This window comes from Monodelphis domestica, chromosome 5, assembly GCF_027887165.1.
Source record: "Monodelphis domestica isolate mMonDom1 chromosome 5, mMonDom1.pri, whole genome shotgun sequence".
Classification (NCBI taxonomy): domain Eukaryota; kingdom Metazoa; phylum Chordata; class Mammalia; order Didelphimorphia; family Didelphidae; genus Monodelphis; species Monodelphis domestica.
Genome location: NC_077231.1, coordinates 121,371,460 through 121,385,467, shown reverse-complemented (window position 1 = coordinate 121,385,467; position 14,008 = coordinate 121,371,460). Strand labels below are relative to the sequence as shown.

Here is a 14,008-nt window from a genome sequence, read left to right as displayed (position 1 = left end):
TTTTCTTTCCATTCTACTTTTTGTGGCTCCTCAAAGTGACTTGCTCAGGATAAAAAAAATTAATAAACAATAAGAACAATGTTCTCATTATGTTTACAGCTGGATCCTCACTGACCACTTCCCATGGCTAGAGGCTTAGGCAGAATATAGGAGGACCTTTCTCTGAGGGTCAGATTTCTTCTGGGCTCAGGGTTAGAAAATAAACAGAAGAGGTTAATAGTCTCTCAAGAGCCAGGAGAAGTGTCTGGGTCCTGGAGCAGGAAAAGGGGCTTAGATTGGCTAGGGTTTGGAGGTACTGAGGGGAAGATCCCCAGGGACTCCACAGTTCATATAAGACTGGTTCAGCTTCCTTGGGAGAAGAACCCTCCTATTGCCTTGTACCTTATTTCTGATCTTATTAGTCATGGGAGTACTTCTATAATTCAATGGATTTGGTCTCATCAGTGGGACCATGCCCTTCATATACTATAGACCAAAGCTCATTCATGCCTTTTTATTTTGGGTGATTCTTATTCATGTTCTTCTAGAAGTCCTCAAAAAAAAAAGGTCTACCTAAAGCCCTACTGGTCTTCCTTTAGGTCTTTTACTATTCTGAGAGTACCGATGCAACATCCAGGTTTTCCATATCATCCTTCACTCTCAATATTGACTTTGTTTCTTTTTATTATTATCTATTTTCTGAATGATATCTTCCATGGAACTTCTGGCAAAGCAAATCTTTGTTGGTTATAGTCTGCAGCCTGCTTATGCCCATCATTGACCTTGGGCTACTTAAAATTTTAGAGATAATGGAATTACATGATTTGAGCCACACAGAATTATATTGCAGAATTGAAAAATATATAGGTCATCCCATGACACAAAGCACCATTTTGATGCCTTTTAAAGATATGGAGATAACTCTTGGTTCTTTAAGGCTAATGGCAGGGGATCAGAAACTCTAGCAGATTCTACCATGTTGGAAGGCAGGTAGATGGTACAGTGAAAACAGTGCCTAGGCTGAAGTCAGGAAGACTCATCTTCCTGAGTTCAAATCTGGCCTCAGATATTTACTAGCTGGATGTCCCTGGGCAAGTCACTTAACCCGGTTTGTCTTAATTACTTATCTGTAAAATGAACTGGAGAAAGAAATGGCAAAATAACTATTCTGATATCTTGGCCAAGAAAATCCAAATGGGGTCATGAAGAGTCAGACATAATTAAAGTGACAGAACAATCACCACCATATTGGAAAGTCTTTAAGAATGTTCCTGACAATGGTCTGTTTTGGACCAACCCAGCTAAGTATGGAGATGCATATCACCAGCTGCGTGTTACTTGGTAATTAGTTTTTTCATCATGACAACCCATGAAACAAAGAAAAAATTTAAATATGGCCCTCACTCTTTTGCAGGCTTTTCCCCCTTCTTAGTGGTAGTGGAAGAATGTTGAAGAAAGGGCCATAAGGTCCTAAGAAGAACACAGTTTCTAGAACATCTATAAACTTTAAAAGTACTGTCATCACTCTAAATATGAGATTCTCATCCAAAGATCAACAAATGGACATATTGGCTGAGGAAATTAGTCATATAAATCTTGACATTCTTACTAATAGAACCAATAGAAGAAAAGAAATTGTAGTTAAATGGAATATTTATGGTTCCTAGGTATTCCCTGAAGAGTCGAAGAAAGGAATGGGTATTATAGCATATTCAAAGACAACAAGAAACGTTATTTCATGGGCTAGTTGGTCATCACACATTGCAGTACACATGTTAAAATAGTTACAAGAAAATAATTTGTTTGTGTATGTAGTGCCAACATTGATTTAAAAGGTAAAGAATTTCAATAAGACCCTCTAGATTATATCAACATAGTCTTATATTTGGTATCTTCAAAGATGGGGAAAAGTGGGGATGGAAAGAATATATGAGAAAGGAAGAAAGAATGGGAGGACCCAAAGATGTGGAGGTTCTAATATAGTCTGATGCCAAATACATAAATATTTTCATTGAGAAAGGAATTGGACACCAAATGATGTCACAAAAAAGAACCATCTGGAAGAAATGAATAACCACTCCAGAGTTTGGCCTGACCATCCACCCAGGGAAGATCAAGCATATAAAATATATTGCCCAGATTACAACATGAATTTGAATGGACAACATATTATGCCTATACAACAGTATGTATGTTTGAGTCAGACATTCCTGCTGAATAATATTCTTGATATAGAATTGGATAAAAAAGGGACAATTAGCTGGATTGCTTTTGGGAAACTGCAAAGCCCTGGTAAGGACCCCAAGCTTCTAATAAAAGCAAAGGCTCATATTTCTAATAACAACATTCTACTAATGTTGCTGTATATCAATGAAATCTGAAATGAAATAATCTCAAGAATATCATACTGATGGCAATGGAAAGGCACTTTAAATGAACTGTCAGCACTCTAAATATGAGATTTTCATCCAAAGATCAAACCATGGATGGATGGTAGCATTGGAAATTGATGGGATATGAAAAGATTAAGAAAAGTTGACCAGCACCTTGGTGAGGTTTGAACTGCTGGGGTGGGCTGAAATGTAATAATCTAACAGGGAAGGACTATTTTCATAGGGGGTTTGGTCATCAAAGTAAGTGTGTGAGTTCCCACCTAAGCTGATGCCCCTCAAATACCCCATTTTTTTTCTTATATAAGATTTACCCTTTCAAGCTTCCCCTTAGCCTTAGGGCCAATCTATGTTAGATATAAAGGTACAAATTATGATTTATATTGATGTGCTTTCCAATTTGTGTGTAGAATAAATGGATGAATGAATAAGGCATTTGTTAAGCACTTATATATGAAGCACCATGGGATACAAATAGAAAATCAAGAGCCCCTGTTCTCAAGGAACTCACTCTAGTAGATGAGACAACACATATGGGAAGGTCTTAGCTGTAAGTCAGATGGAAAAGTCCCATGGTTCTTAGGGTAAAGCAGCAGAGCAGACAGTTATGCAACATCTTTAATGTCATATCCATGATAAAATATCAGTTTCTGATGCTGAATTATTTGATAGTGCCAAGGACTTGGAGGACATGGTGGCAAGAATTTTCTGAGTCTTCAGTTGCTCTGGTTCTGTAACCTATCAGAATTAGCTTGTTAATAGCCAAAGCAATATGATTATGGTACATCTCTCTTACTGATGGGAAACCCAAACAAGGGTCCCTGTGATCACCCATCTGTCTCTTATCTCATTTAAAGGATCAGAGACTTCTTCCCAAATTACTCTCTCTGTAGCATTAATTGCACAAACACAAGTGTTGGTGGCTGCCAGATTTTTGCCTTTATCAAATACATGAACACAAGTAAAAAGGGGTGTCTCGAGGAAGTAAACAGCATAAGCAGTGGCCACTGGGCTAGCAGCGGAGAGGGACAGAAGAGATCCCACTCTCTCCCTCTGTCTCTTCCTCTCCAAAATGAGCAGGAAAGAAGACAGAGTCACTAACAAGAATCCCCTGGTTCTTTTAGGAATTAGATGTGGCTTCGCCCTTTCGTAGGCATCAATAAAAAAGCAATGCTGAGGTGATCCCAGCAGTTCAAACCTCACCAAGGTGCCAGCCATCTTTTCTCAATCTGTCCACATCCCATCAGTTTCAATTGCTACCATCCTGCCACAGCCCCTTCAAGAAGTCCAGAAGGGAATATGGAGAGAGAAATGCATCCAGAAATGTACATGTCCTTTACCCACCAGGAATCTCTTCTAGCTTCTCTTTCCCAGAAATCTCGATACTAAGTTATCACCAAACTGGCGAATTCTGGGATAGAATTTGGCCATTTTCAGAGCCTTAAAATTTTTGTGATGATGCTTTCTGGGCATGGGGGAAGAACTCTGAAGAACAATGGGACTAAAAGATGTCATCATGAAATTGTATGATAGGGAGAGATGAACTAGTCACATGGCAAGGGTGACAGATGATAGGTGGACAGCCAGTGTTCCACTGGTACCCTAGAAATGTCAAGAGAAATCAAAGCACGCCTTCAGTATGTCGAGTGGACCACTTGTGGTGAACTTAAGGGAGAACATGAACAAAAACCCATGGGCAGACCTGGATGGGTTTTAATCTGCACTGTGGGGATAAACTCCCAATCCATTTGGGTACTGCAAACAAAAAGGCTCATGGCAGCATTATTTGGGATGACAAAGAACTAGGCACAATAACTGGGGAAAAACTGAAGAGACTGGTATACAAATGCAATGAAAAACTATCATGCCAGGAATGAAGAATATGAGAAATTTAAAATAATCTGGGAAGACTTGCATGATGTGAAGATGAAACTAAAAAAACAATGCACATACTATGTATAAAAAAAAAAAACCCTCCCTGTGAATCTGGAGGGAAATTAATGGAGAAGGAGGGATAAGTAGGTGGCTCAGTGCATAAAGAGCCAGACCTAGAGATGGGAGATTCCAGGTTCAAATCTGGCCTCATATACTTCTTAGCTGTGTGACCTTGGGCAAGTCATTTAACTCTAATTACCTAGCACTTCTGCATTGTAGCCAGTACTTAGGACCCATTCTAAGACAGAAGGTAAGTGTTTAAAAAATATTAATGGAGGAAGGTTTTTGGTGGGGGAGAACAGTGAATAAGCAGATTGTTTCAAAGAGTTTGGGTACAGGAATAGGAAAATGGGGAAGTACAAGCTCTGGTCAAATAAAATAGTTCAGATTATTTCCTCATTGTCAAAATTAAAGGATTATTCTGTTAACAATAAGAAATAGTTGGAATGTTCTTTGTAAGGGGGTTCATTTGGAACTGTCTTTTGGATGAAAAAAACAAATATATCAATAAACAATGAAATACACAAACAAAATGACACCAAATATTTAAAAACAAAAGCAAGGTTTTGCATCAGGAAATGGTATGAGATTATTGTTGTTCAGTCATTTCTTTCTGATCCCATTTGGGGTTTTCTTGGCAAAGATCCTGGAATGGGTTGGCATTTCCTTCTCTAGCTCATCTTACACATGAGGAAACAGAGACAGAGTTAAATGACTTGCCCAGGGTCCCATAGATAGGGTCTGAGACTGCATTTGAACCCAGGTCTTCCTAACTTCAGGTTCAGCATTCAGTTCACCTAGCTGCTCAGTTTGGGACCAAACTGCCCAATGTCCTGAGGAATAATGAATAATAATAATGATTTACATTATAAAATCTATTAAACCACTTTAAATACAGTATCAGAGAATGGAGAGCTGGAAGGGACCTTATTTTACAGATATGAGTACTCCTGACTCCAAGATCTGTGCCCTTATCATTACATCATGTTGCTCTAAAATAGCCCTGGGAAGTAGGTACAATAAGTATGATCATATCCATTTTTCCAGTGAGGAAAAGTGAATGATGGGAAATGACTGACTCAAGGTCACACAATCAGGCTCAGGACTTCTGACCCTAGACAAATTGCTTAATGTACTTGGGTCACAGTGTCCTCATCTGAAAAATGAAATTAGATTGGCTGATCTTCTAAGATCCTTTTTAGCTCTATAACTTTACTCATCCCAGATCCGGAGCTCTTACCACTGAGCACCATTGCCTTTCTTCTTGTTCAAGTGTTCAGACTGGCAAAGGAAAGGTGGGATGAAGTTCTGTGGCTTTCTAGCCCTAGCCCTGATGTAATCAGTAACTCATGTGCCTGAATCTTTTCATCCTGTCTGATCTCCCCCTTTAGCCCTTGCCACAGGGTGAGGGGGTTGGAGTGCCGCTTGTTTCCCTAATGTGAGCTAAGGGTCTGGGTGAGAAGACTGGGGCTGGGGAGGGAGAGCGAGCGGCTCTCTGGGAAGCAAAGTGTTTGTGTTATTTGGTGGGTCTCTGTGTTGTCGCTAATGTATGTGTGAGCCCATATCCTCTCTCCCCACACACATGAGCCCTCATGCACATCGCACAAGCAACCACAGAACCAATATGGATGTTCCACACTTGCTAGCACAACCCGCAGTGCACACATCGTGACACATACCCACCCAGAAGCCATGCCCAGAAACACATGCATACACAGTGGCACCAGAGATACACATCCCCCCCACTTCTTGGATACAGCCCTTCAGCCCCCACAAAAACACCAGCTGCACGCTGCCTCAGCATGCATGTCCGGAGGGAGTGGGAGTGGGGGGGGGACACATACACATCACATCATCAATGAAACTGACCCCCTTCCCCCAACTCAGCGGCGCCCTCCCCTTCCCTCCTCTCTGGCTTCTCCCTTTGCCTTCCCCTCTCTAAGTCAGTACCTTCAAGTCTCCCACCCTCTCCTTCCCTTCAAGAGCCCTCCCTTCCTTCCCCTCCTCCCCCCAAATTAAAAATTCCCTCAGTCACCCTTACTGAGACTGACAGGCAACAGCCAAAGTAAGGGAGGGGGACCCAGAGAGACAGGAAAGAAAGAGAAGGAAATAGATGTGGGGAGAGAGAACGGAGAGGAGGGAGGGAGGGAGAAACCGAGAGTGAGCTAGAGAGAGAGAGAGAGAGAGAGAGAGAGAGAGAGAGAGAGAGAGAGAGAGAGAGAGAGAATAGGCGGGCAGGAGAAGGAGCTGCAAACCGGAGAGATGCTCTAGTCTCCATGGCAGTGCTTGGAGCAGGCAGAGGTAAGAAGCCAACCCCTCTTCCCTGGGCTCCCCACTCCCATTGCTTTCTCCCCATACGGCTTCCTTTCTCCTTTTCCTGTCCCTGAGTTCCCCTCCTCCCTGGCCACCTGCTGTTCCTGGCACTGGGGAAATGGGGGGGGGGGGTTCCTGACCTCTCTAAAGAACATAAGAACATGGGAGACTCCCTACCCTACCCATCCCTACCCTGACCTACCATCCCTTTCCCCCCTCCCCATTCTGTCCTTCACCTTCTCCTCTGTCCTTCATCCTCTTTCTCTTCCTTCCTTCCAGCTTTTCTTTTTCCAAGGTTGCTCCATCCTCCCCAGTGGAGCCAAGGGAGGGGGAATCAGGGAAGGTATAAAGTGGGGGAAAAGGCAATGGAGGGGGTACTCCTGCCCAACTTGCCCCACACCCGCTCTGGCTAGCCATCACCATAGCAACTTGGATTACTGGGCTCCATATGGAAAACAAAAAGGAGGGGGTGATGTGACCTCATGGAAGGGTACAGAAAGTGGGCTGAGGGTTTCTTCATAAGGAGTGACCTCTACTCTTGATTTTCCTGTTTTCCTACCCTCCCCTTCCAGTTTTCCCACCCTCTGGATGCCCCTTTTGGGACCTGCCTTAGACCTTCTCCCTTCCTTCTAGTGTGCTTCCCTGATTTGCTTCAGCTGACTCCCTAGGGCTTATAGCATCAATAGCCTCATGGCTTTTGCAGCCCACCCCCACCCCCCCACCCCAAGAAGAAGGAGGAGAGAGAGACAAGGTCACCCAGTGGAGCCCCAGATTTTATCCTTTCAGTTCCTTGTCATCACTCTCTTCTCTTAGCTAGAGGACCCCCTAGCTCCTCTCAATCTCTAGATCCCCCATATACTTTTCCCCCTTTTCTTTCTCCCTTTCTCTAAATTCTCTCTTTTTCTTCTTCTCCCTCCCTCCTCCATTCTCTCTTCTCTCCCTTTCTGGATGGTTCTGTTCTGAGGTCAAACAGTTCCCCCTCCTTTGGGTCCTCTTACCCTCTGCCTTCAGTGCCATCTTCCTCTTTCTGGTACTCCTCTGGGTCAGAGAAGGGGAAAAGTTCAGTTTTGACAAGTCACTAACCTTAGGAGAATGGAGGGTTTGGAAAGGGATGGAGGGTACATACCCTTTCTCCTGGTCCCCCACTATGGACCTCCTGTAGAGCTGAGCTAGTTATTGTGCCCCTCTCAGTAAATCTGGGGAAAATCAATGGAGATAGGTAGGGTTGGGGTGGGATTGTACAAGTAGACTGCTTCAAAGGGAACAAGAATAGGAAAACTGGGTGAGCTGGAGTTCTCGGGAGGAGGACACAGTTAAAGTTAAAAGGAGAGAGGGAAATGGAAAATGATGGAGGAAGACTGAAATACCATCATCCCTAGCAGCTTATAGGAGCGCCCGGACCCCAGGGTTTCATTGTAGAGCCAGGGAGATTGACCCAATGACATCTGCAGCTTGCAGTCTTTAGAGATTTCAAATGAAGGAAAGGAAGGAGGCTCAGGAAACCAACTGAAAGCAAGCAAGCCTATCTATCAGCAGTTCTCTTTACCGTAGCAGGTTCTGTCTGCTGAAGACCCCCACAAGCATGGAGAGACCCAAAGGAGCACCAGCCCACTGAGTCTGTTGGAAGATGAGACAATAGGAAGCCAGGTGGGGATGGAAATCAGAAGATCTCACCCAGTGTCCTAGCAAGGGTGCTTTTTCTCCACTCAAGGGACAGAAAAAGACAAGATATATAAAGGCAAAAGGCTGTCTCTTTTGACCTTTAGCCTTGGATTCCTCTTTCTCCTTTTTACGGGCGCAAAAGACAGTTTAGGGGAGCCATGAAGGACGAGGCCGTGGGGTAGGCCACAGGGACTTTTTTTGCCTCATTGCAGGGGGAGGGAGGGGAATTGGGAAACGGGAATCCTCAGGGTCATGGGGGGCAATCTGAGTGGGGCTCCTGGGTGAATCCATTCCCCCCACCCCCCAGAACTTCAGGGGGGGTGGGGGGCAGAGGAAGAGGAGGAGTATGGCTCGGGGTGGGACAGGGGTGGAGGAGGCTTCCCTTCGCTCCAATGCCCTGTCATGGCTGGCCTGTGGAATGCTGGCCCTCCTGGCCAATGCATGGATCATCCTCAGCATCTCAGCCAAGCAGCAGAAACACAAACCCCTGGAGCTCCTGCTCTGCTTCCTGGCGGGCACTCACATCCTCATGGCAGCGGTGCCCCTCACCACTTTTGCTGTGGTGCAGCTGCGGCGCCAGGCCTCTTCTGACTATGACTGGAATGAGAGCATTTGCAAAGTTTTTGTGTCCACTTACTACACGTTGGCCCTAGCCACCTGCTTCACCGTGGCCTCGCTCTCCTACCACCGGATGTGGATGGTCCGCTGGCCTGTCAACTACCGGCTCAGCAACGCCAAGAAGCAGGCCCTGCACGCTGTCATGGGCATCTGGATGGTCAGCTTCATCCTGTCCACACTGCCTTCCATCGGCTGGCACAACAACGGCGAGCGATACTACGCCCGGGGCTGCCAGTTCATCGTCTCCAAGATCGGGCTGGGTTTTGGCGTCTGCTTTAGCCTCTTGCTGCTCGGTGGCATCGTCATGGGGCTGGTGTGTGTGGCCATCACCTTCTACCAGACACTGTGGGCCCGACCCCGTCGGGCAAGACGGGCCCGGAGATGCGGGGGCAGAGAAGGGTCCAGAGGGGGAGGTTCTGGGGGCCTGGGGACCCGGCCAGCATTCGAAGTTCCAGCCATTGTCGTGGAGGATGCCCGGGGGAAGCGCCGCTCTTCCCTGGATGGCTCTGAATCGGCCAAGACGTCCCTGCAGGTCACCAACTTGGTCAGCGCCATCGTCTTTCTCTACGACTCACTCACTGGGGTGCCTATCCTGGTGAGATCCGGATTCCACACTCCCTGCCCTCCTCCTCCAACTTCCTGGTCTAGGCTCCAGTTCCCTCCATCTAGAATAGATCCTTCTCCTCCCCCGCTCCATTCTCAGATCCCCCTCCATAGAGACACCTTCCACACCATCCCACCTCTCACACCCAGGTCCCTTCTGCCCCCAGCCTCCATGGAGCCTCCTTACTATGGCTCTGCTTCCCTCCTAGAGCCTCATCTCTCCATCCCAGGCGTCTCGACTTCCCTCCTGGCGCCCAGCTTCCTTTCTCCCAGATAGAAGCCCGTCCTCTAGCTGTCCTTTGGACCCTGGGCTGGAGAGAGCACGGCTCTGCCCCTTGGCAGCCATGGTGATGAGCCCTCCTGCCCTCCTTCCCCAGGCAGTGAGCTTCTTCTCACTGAAGTCGGACTCTGCGCCCCCATGGATGGTGCTGGCTGTGCTATGGTGCTCCATGGTACAGACTCTGCTCCTGCCCTCCTTCATCTGGTCCTGTGAGCGTTACCGAGCCGATGTGCGCACCGTGTGGGAGCAGTGTGTGGCTATCATGTCCGAGGAAGATGGCGAGGATGGTCAGAGGATGTCTCCCCTCTCCACCGTGCATTCCGTCCCCTCCCTGCACAGAGAACCTCTAATCTCACACCTCCACAGCTCCTTGGCTTCCGGTGTCCGTAAAGGGCACCGCCATGCCCCCTCCCCAGCCCCACCCCCTGCCTTAGTTTCCCCCTCTGGTCCTGCTTTCTCATCTATAAAATGAGGGTTGGCCCCTTTTTGCAGCCCTGACTCTCCTTGGGCACAAGGTTAGGGTCCATACACTGTACTGTAGCTCCCCCTGTTGGTCACATCTCCATCGCTGTGCCTATGGTCCCTTCAACCTTCTCTGCTCCCACTCCCACTCTGGGCAACCCTGCTCCCCCTTAGTCTTGATTTCTTTTCCCCCTCTATTGCTCCTCCCCTTATATCCTCCCTACTCTGCCTCAAGCAGACGACTTAAAGCTCTTCTCTCCTCTGTGATCTATTCACAGCCTACCTTCTTTGTAGAAGTTCCATACACACTCACTCATGTACGCACAAACACAGCTACACACTCACCACTCCTATTTCAACTAAAGGGTTGGGATCAAGAGAGAAGGTAGGGGCAGCTAGGTAGTTCAGTGGATAGAGAGCCAAGCCTACAGATGGGTGGTCCTGGCCTCAGAGACTTCCTGGCTGGGTGACCCTGGGCAAGTCACTTAACCCCTATTGCCTAGCCCTTACCACTCTTCTGCCTTGGAACCAATACTGATTCTAGTATTGATCTTAGAATCAAGCATTGATTCTAAGATGGAAAATAAAGAAATTACAGAGAGAGAAAAAAAAGGGGGAGGGAGAGATGAGAGAGAGAGAAAAAGAGAGAGAGAGAGAGAGAGAGAGAGAGAGAGAGAGAGAGAGAGAGAGAGAGAGAGAGAGAGAGAGAGAGAGAGAGAGAGAGAGAGAGAGAGAATACAGGGTCAAATCATAAGAAGTCTGGGGGAAGCAGGGTGATGGGCATCTTGGGTACAATGACAGTTGTATGCATTGGGTGGCTGAGGTGAGTCTTATGATGGAACTGCCTACCTTATGCCTTTTTTCTTTCCAAGATGGAGCCTGCAATGACTATACTGATGGCAGGGTCTGCAAAATTCGTTTTGATGCTAATGGGGCTGCTGGGCCAGGGAGCCAAGACCCTACCCAGGTGAAGATGCTGACTGGGAGACACATGCTATTTCCTCCTCATGAAAGAGTCCACTATTTGCAGGTATGGAGTTGAGAAAGGATGAGGTGTCCTAATTTCCTGAAAGTTCTTTTCAGGCTTGGTTCCAAGAGCCTAATCCCCAAATATCTCCCTCTGGCTGAAAAGATAGACCTTTCCCTGTTCACTTATCATCATAGCCTAACACGAGGGATAAGGAAGACCAATAACTGGGAAGTGAGAGATGCTTATATATAACTGTCCGTCTCCATTTGCCAAGTCCCTTCTCTCACAATGATCCAATAGCTTCCTCTATTCCCAGGTCAGGTATAGGAGATGAGGTGCTCTTAGCAGTCCTACTCCTGCAGAGAGCTCAGAAGGTATAAGAAAAGATTGGAGGGGCTTGGGGTGCTTGTTTTTGTGTGGGTTCTACCTTGGGAAAGTCGCTTCATTTGGGGGTATCAGCTTCCTCATTTGCAAAAAGAAAGGGTTGGCCTAGATGTTTTCTAAGGTCTCTTAAATTCTCTTAATGAAACCTAAGAAAATAAATGAAGAAAACATAACAGGTATGGAAAGAAAGAAGGTCCAATTTTACCTTAATATGTGAGTGTGATATAAAGGAGAACTAGAGAATAAACCTATTGAAACTAGCTTTTGAATAAATCCTACCAGAAGAAATACAATCAAAGAAAGAAGCTTGGAGGTGGAGAATTCTCCCCCACCAAAAGCCCTCACCACCTTCAGGATAGATCCCTCCCCATTCCAGTTGTCCTATTTATTGCTCAGTGAAACTTCAAGATCTCACCTGCTTCCCATCCTAGGTCCCATTGTCCAGACGACTATCCCATGATGAGACCAACATCTTCTCTACCCCTCGTTCAACTGGCTCCTTCCTGCACAAGTGGTCCTCTTCCGATGACATCCGGATAATCCCATCCTCAAGCAGGGAATTGGGAGCACTCCGGGGCATGGAAGATGATGAAGAAGAATCTGGGGCATTAGCCAATCTGCATCAGTTCCTGGAAAGCAGAATGCTAGGAGGTTGTGGAGGACCTCCAAGGGGCCCTGGCTTCTTCCGGGATGAAATCACTACCTTCATTGATGAAACACCCTTGCCTTCTCCTGCAGCTTCCCCAGGTCCCTCTCCCCGTCGACCCCGGGCCCCAGGTCCTTTACCCCGTCGTCTTTCCCTAGGGTCCCCTGACACTGGGGCCACCGGAGTGTCTTCGGGGCTATATACAGGGAGGCGGTGCTCCCTCAATGGAGTTGAGGGGGACCCACAGGCTTGGGGAGGAACTTGGGGCCCAAACACACCTATATTTCCCCCATTCAGCCTGTGAGCCCCTGATGAACCCAACAGACTTAAAAGGAGGGGAACTTGGGATAGATATCTCCTTTAACCTAATCCTATCTACAAGGGAACTGGCCATTGACTCAAACCCAGGGCAGCTGTCAGCAGCAGACTTAGACGGGAATGGGGGAATTGGATTTGGGGCATCATAGCTCTGACTGCTATGTCTAGGAGACTGTATCTTGCTCCTTACTTTCCATCATCCCTAGCCTAATGTATTAAAAATCTGAAGTGTTACTGTGGAAATTGATGTAGCCACTGAGTTCTGGTGGGGGTATGGGCTGGAGTGTGTGTGTGTGTGTGTGTGTGTGTGTGTGTGTGTGTGTGTGAGGGGGTGATGGTTGTAATGGTCAAAGGAATAGCTTCACTGATATACTGTTCTAAGGGTTTTTTTTTTAAACTTCCCTCACAACTCCCTGGGGTAGGAAGAAAGGACTATGGAGAGACAGATCCACCAAAGCAAAAGAAAGATCCGGATTGAGGGACAGAGAGACACACACAGTCCCACTTGCAGTCTCATACATACTCAACTGTATTGAGATGCTTTCAGTTCACAGAATTCTTTGCTCATAACAACTCTGGGAAGTTGGTCGTAAAAGTATTATCCATGTTTTATAGATGAGGAACCCGAGGCCTCAGAAAGGATAAATGTCTAGTTCAAGGTTATACAGCCATTAAGTAGATGCTGGCATTTAAATTCAAGGCTTCTGACTCCAAGTCCCCAGATGAGTCAGGGCCATGAATGAGAGCAATTCATGGATGTAGGCTGGTTTGTTAAAGTGGTATGGGGAACTCATGTGTGTGTGTATAGGAAAAAGAAAAAGGAGAAGACTTTTCTGCTTTCTGAGAATTGCTTCTCTAGTAAAAAGCCCTCTTATTTGATTCCACAGGCTCTGCCCCATTTCATTGATTACTACTATACTGGTCATTGCCAGTATAAAATGAGAAATAAAACCTCTTATCTTGATGTTATTTGTTAGCGAGGCTTGATGATGTATAAACCTAGCAGGGTTGCCTTTCTCCTTAACCAGAAGGTCTCAAGGGTATGTCCCTGTGAAGAAAACTCAGTACCCGGAGAGAGACAGGATCCAGTGTTCAGATAAGAGACAGCTCAGGGATAAAGTATAGATGGTTTTGCCTGAGCTTAGTGAAATGCTAGGCACCCCTAGATGTCCTTTCTGATCCAGGCCTGTCGAGGACTCTATTTCTTGTCCTAAAGGGTTCCATTCCAGATGTCCTAGAACCAAATGGTCACCTCCAGAACTTCCCACTGAGAAGGATGGGGAGATCTCCATGAGCCTCAGTGGCTAACTCCCATTCTCTCTTAAGCAGAACCCCCAGGACCCGGTGGTTACTCCTTCTTCTCCATTCCAGTCTCTCTGAAAGGATGAATCTCCCTCACCCTTTCCTCGGATCCAAGTTCTCTATTTTTTTCTCTCTCACAGATTTCT

General features: G+C 46.4%; 1 protein-coding gene and 1 long non-coding RNA gene across 3 annotated transcripts in view; one reads left to right on the top strand and one right to left on the bottom strand.

Annotated features, from left to right (window-relative positions):
• Nucleotides 1–14,008, bottom strand: part of LOC103102890 (uncharacterized) — a 40,120-nt gene that overhangs the window by 24,517 nt on the left and 1,595 nt on the right. Inside the window, exons 2-3 of one of the 2 annotated variants that reach the window (XR_008912183.1) lie at nt 12,012–12,225; nt 8,298–9,423 (exon numbers count right to left, since the gene is read on the bottom strand). This is a non-coding gene — a long non-coding RNA (uncharacterized LOC103102890). Of the gene's footprint in view, nt 1–8,297; nt 9,424–12,011; nt 12,226–14,008 lie in introns of those variants that run through there. The other variant, XR_472667.3, reaches the window with a different exon arrangement.
• Nucleotides 6,218–12,803, top strand: GPR162 (G protein-coupled receptor 162). Its single transcript, XM_007503671.2, has 5 exons — nt 6,218–6,605; nt 8,169–9,492; nt 9,878–10,067; nt 11,115–11,272; nt 12,028–12,803. The coding sequence occupies exons 2-5, from the start codon at nt 8,626–8,628 to the stop codon at nt 12,544–12,546; spliced, it is 1,734 nt and encodes a 577-aa protein (XP_007503733.1). The 5' UTR covers nt 6,218–6,605; nt 8,169–8,625; the 3' UTR covers nt 12,547–12,803.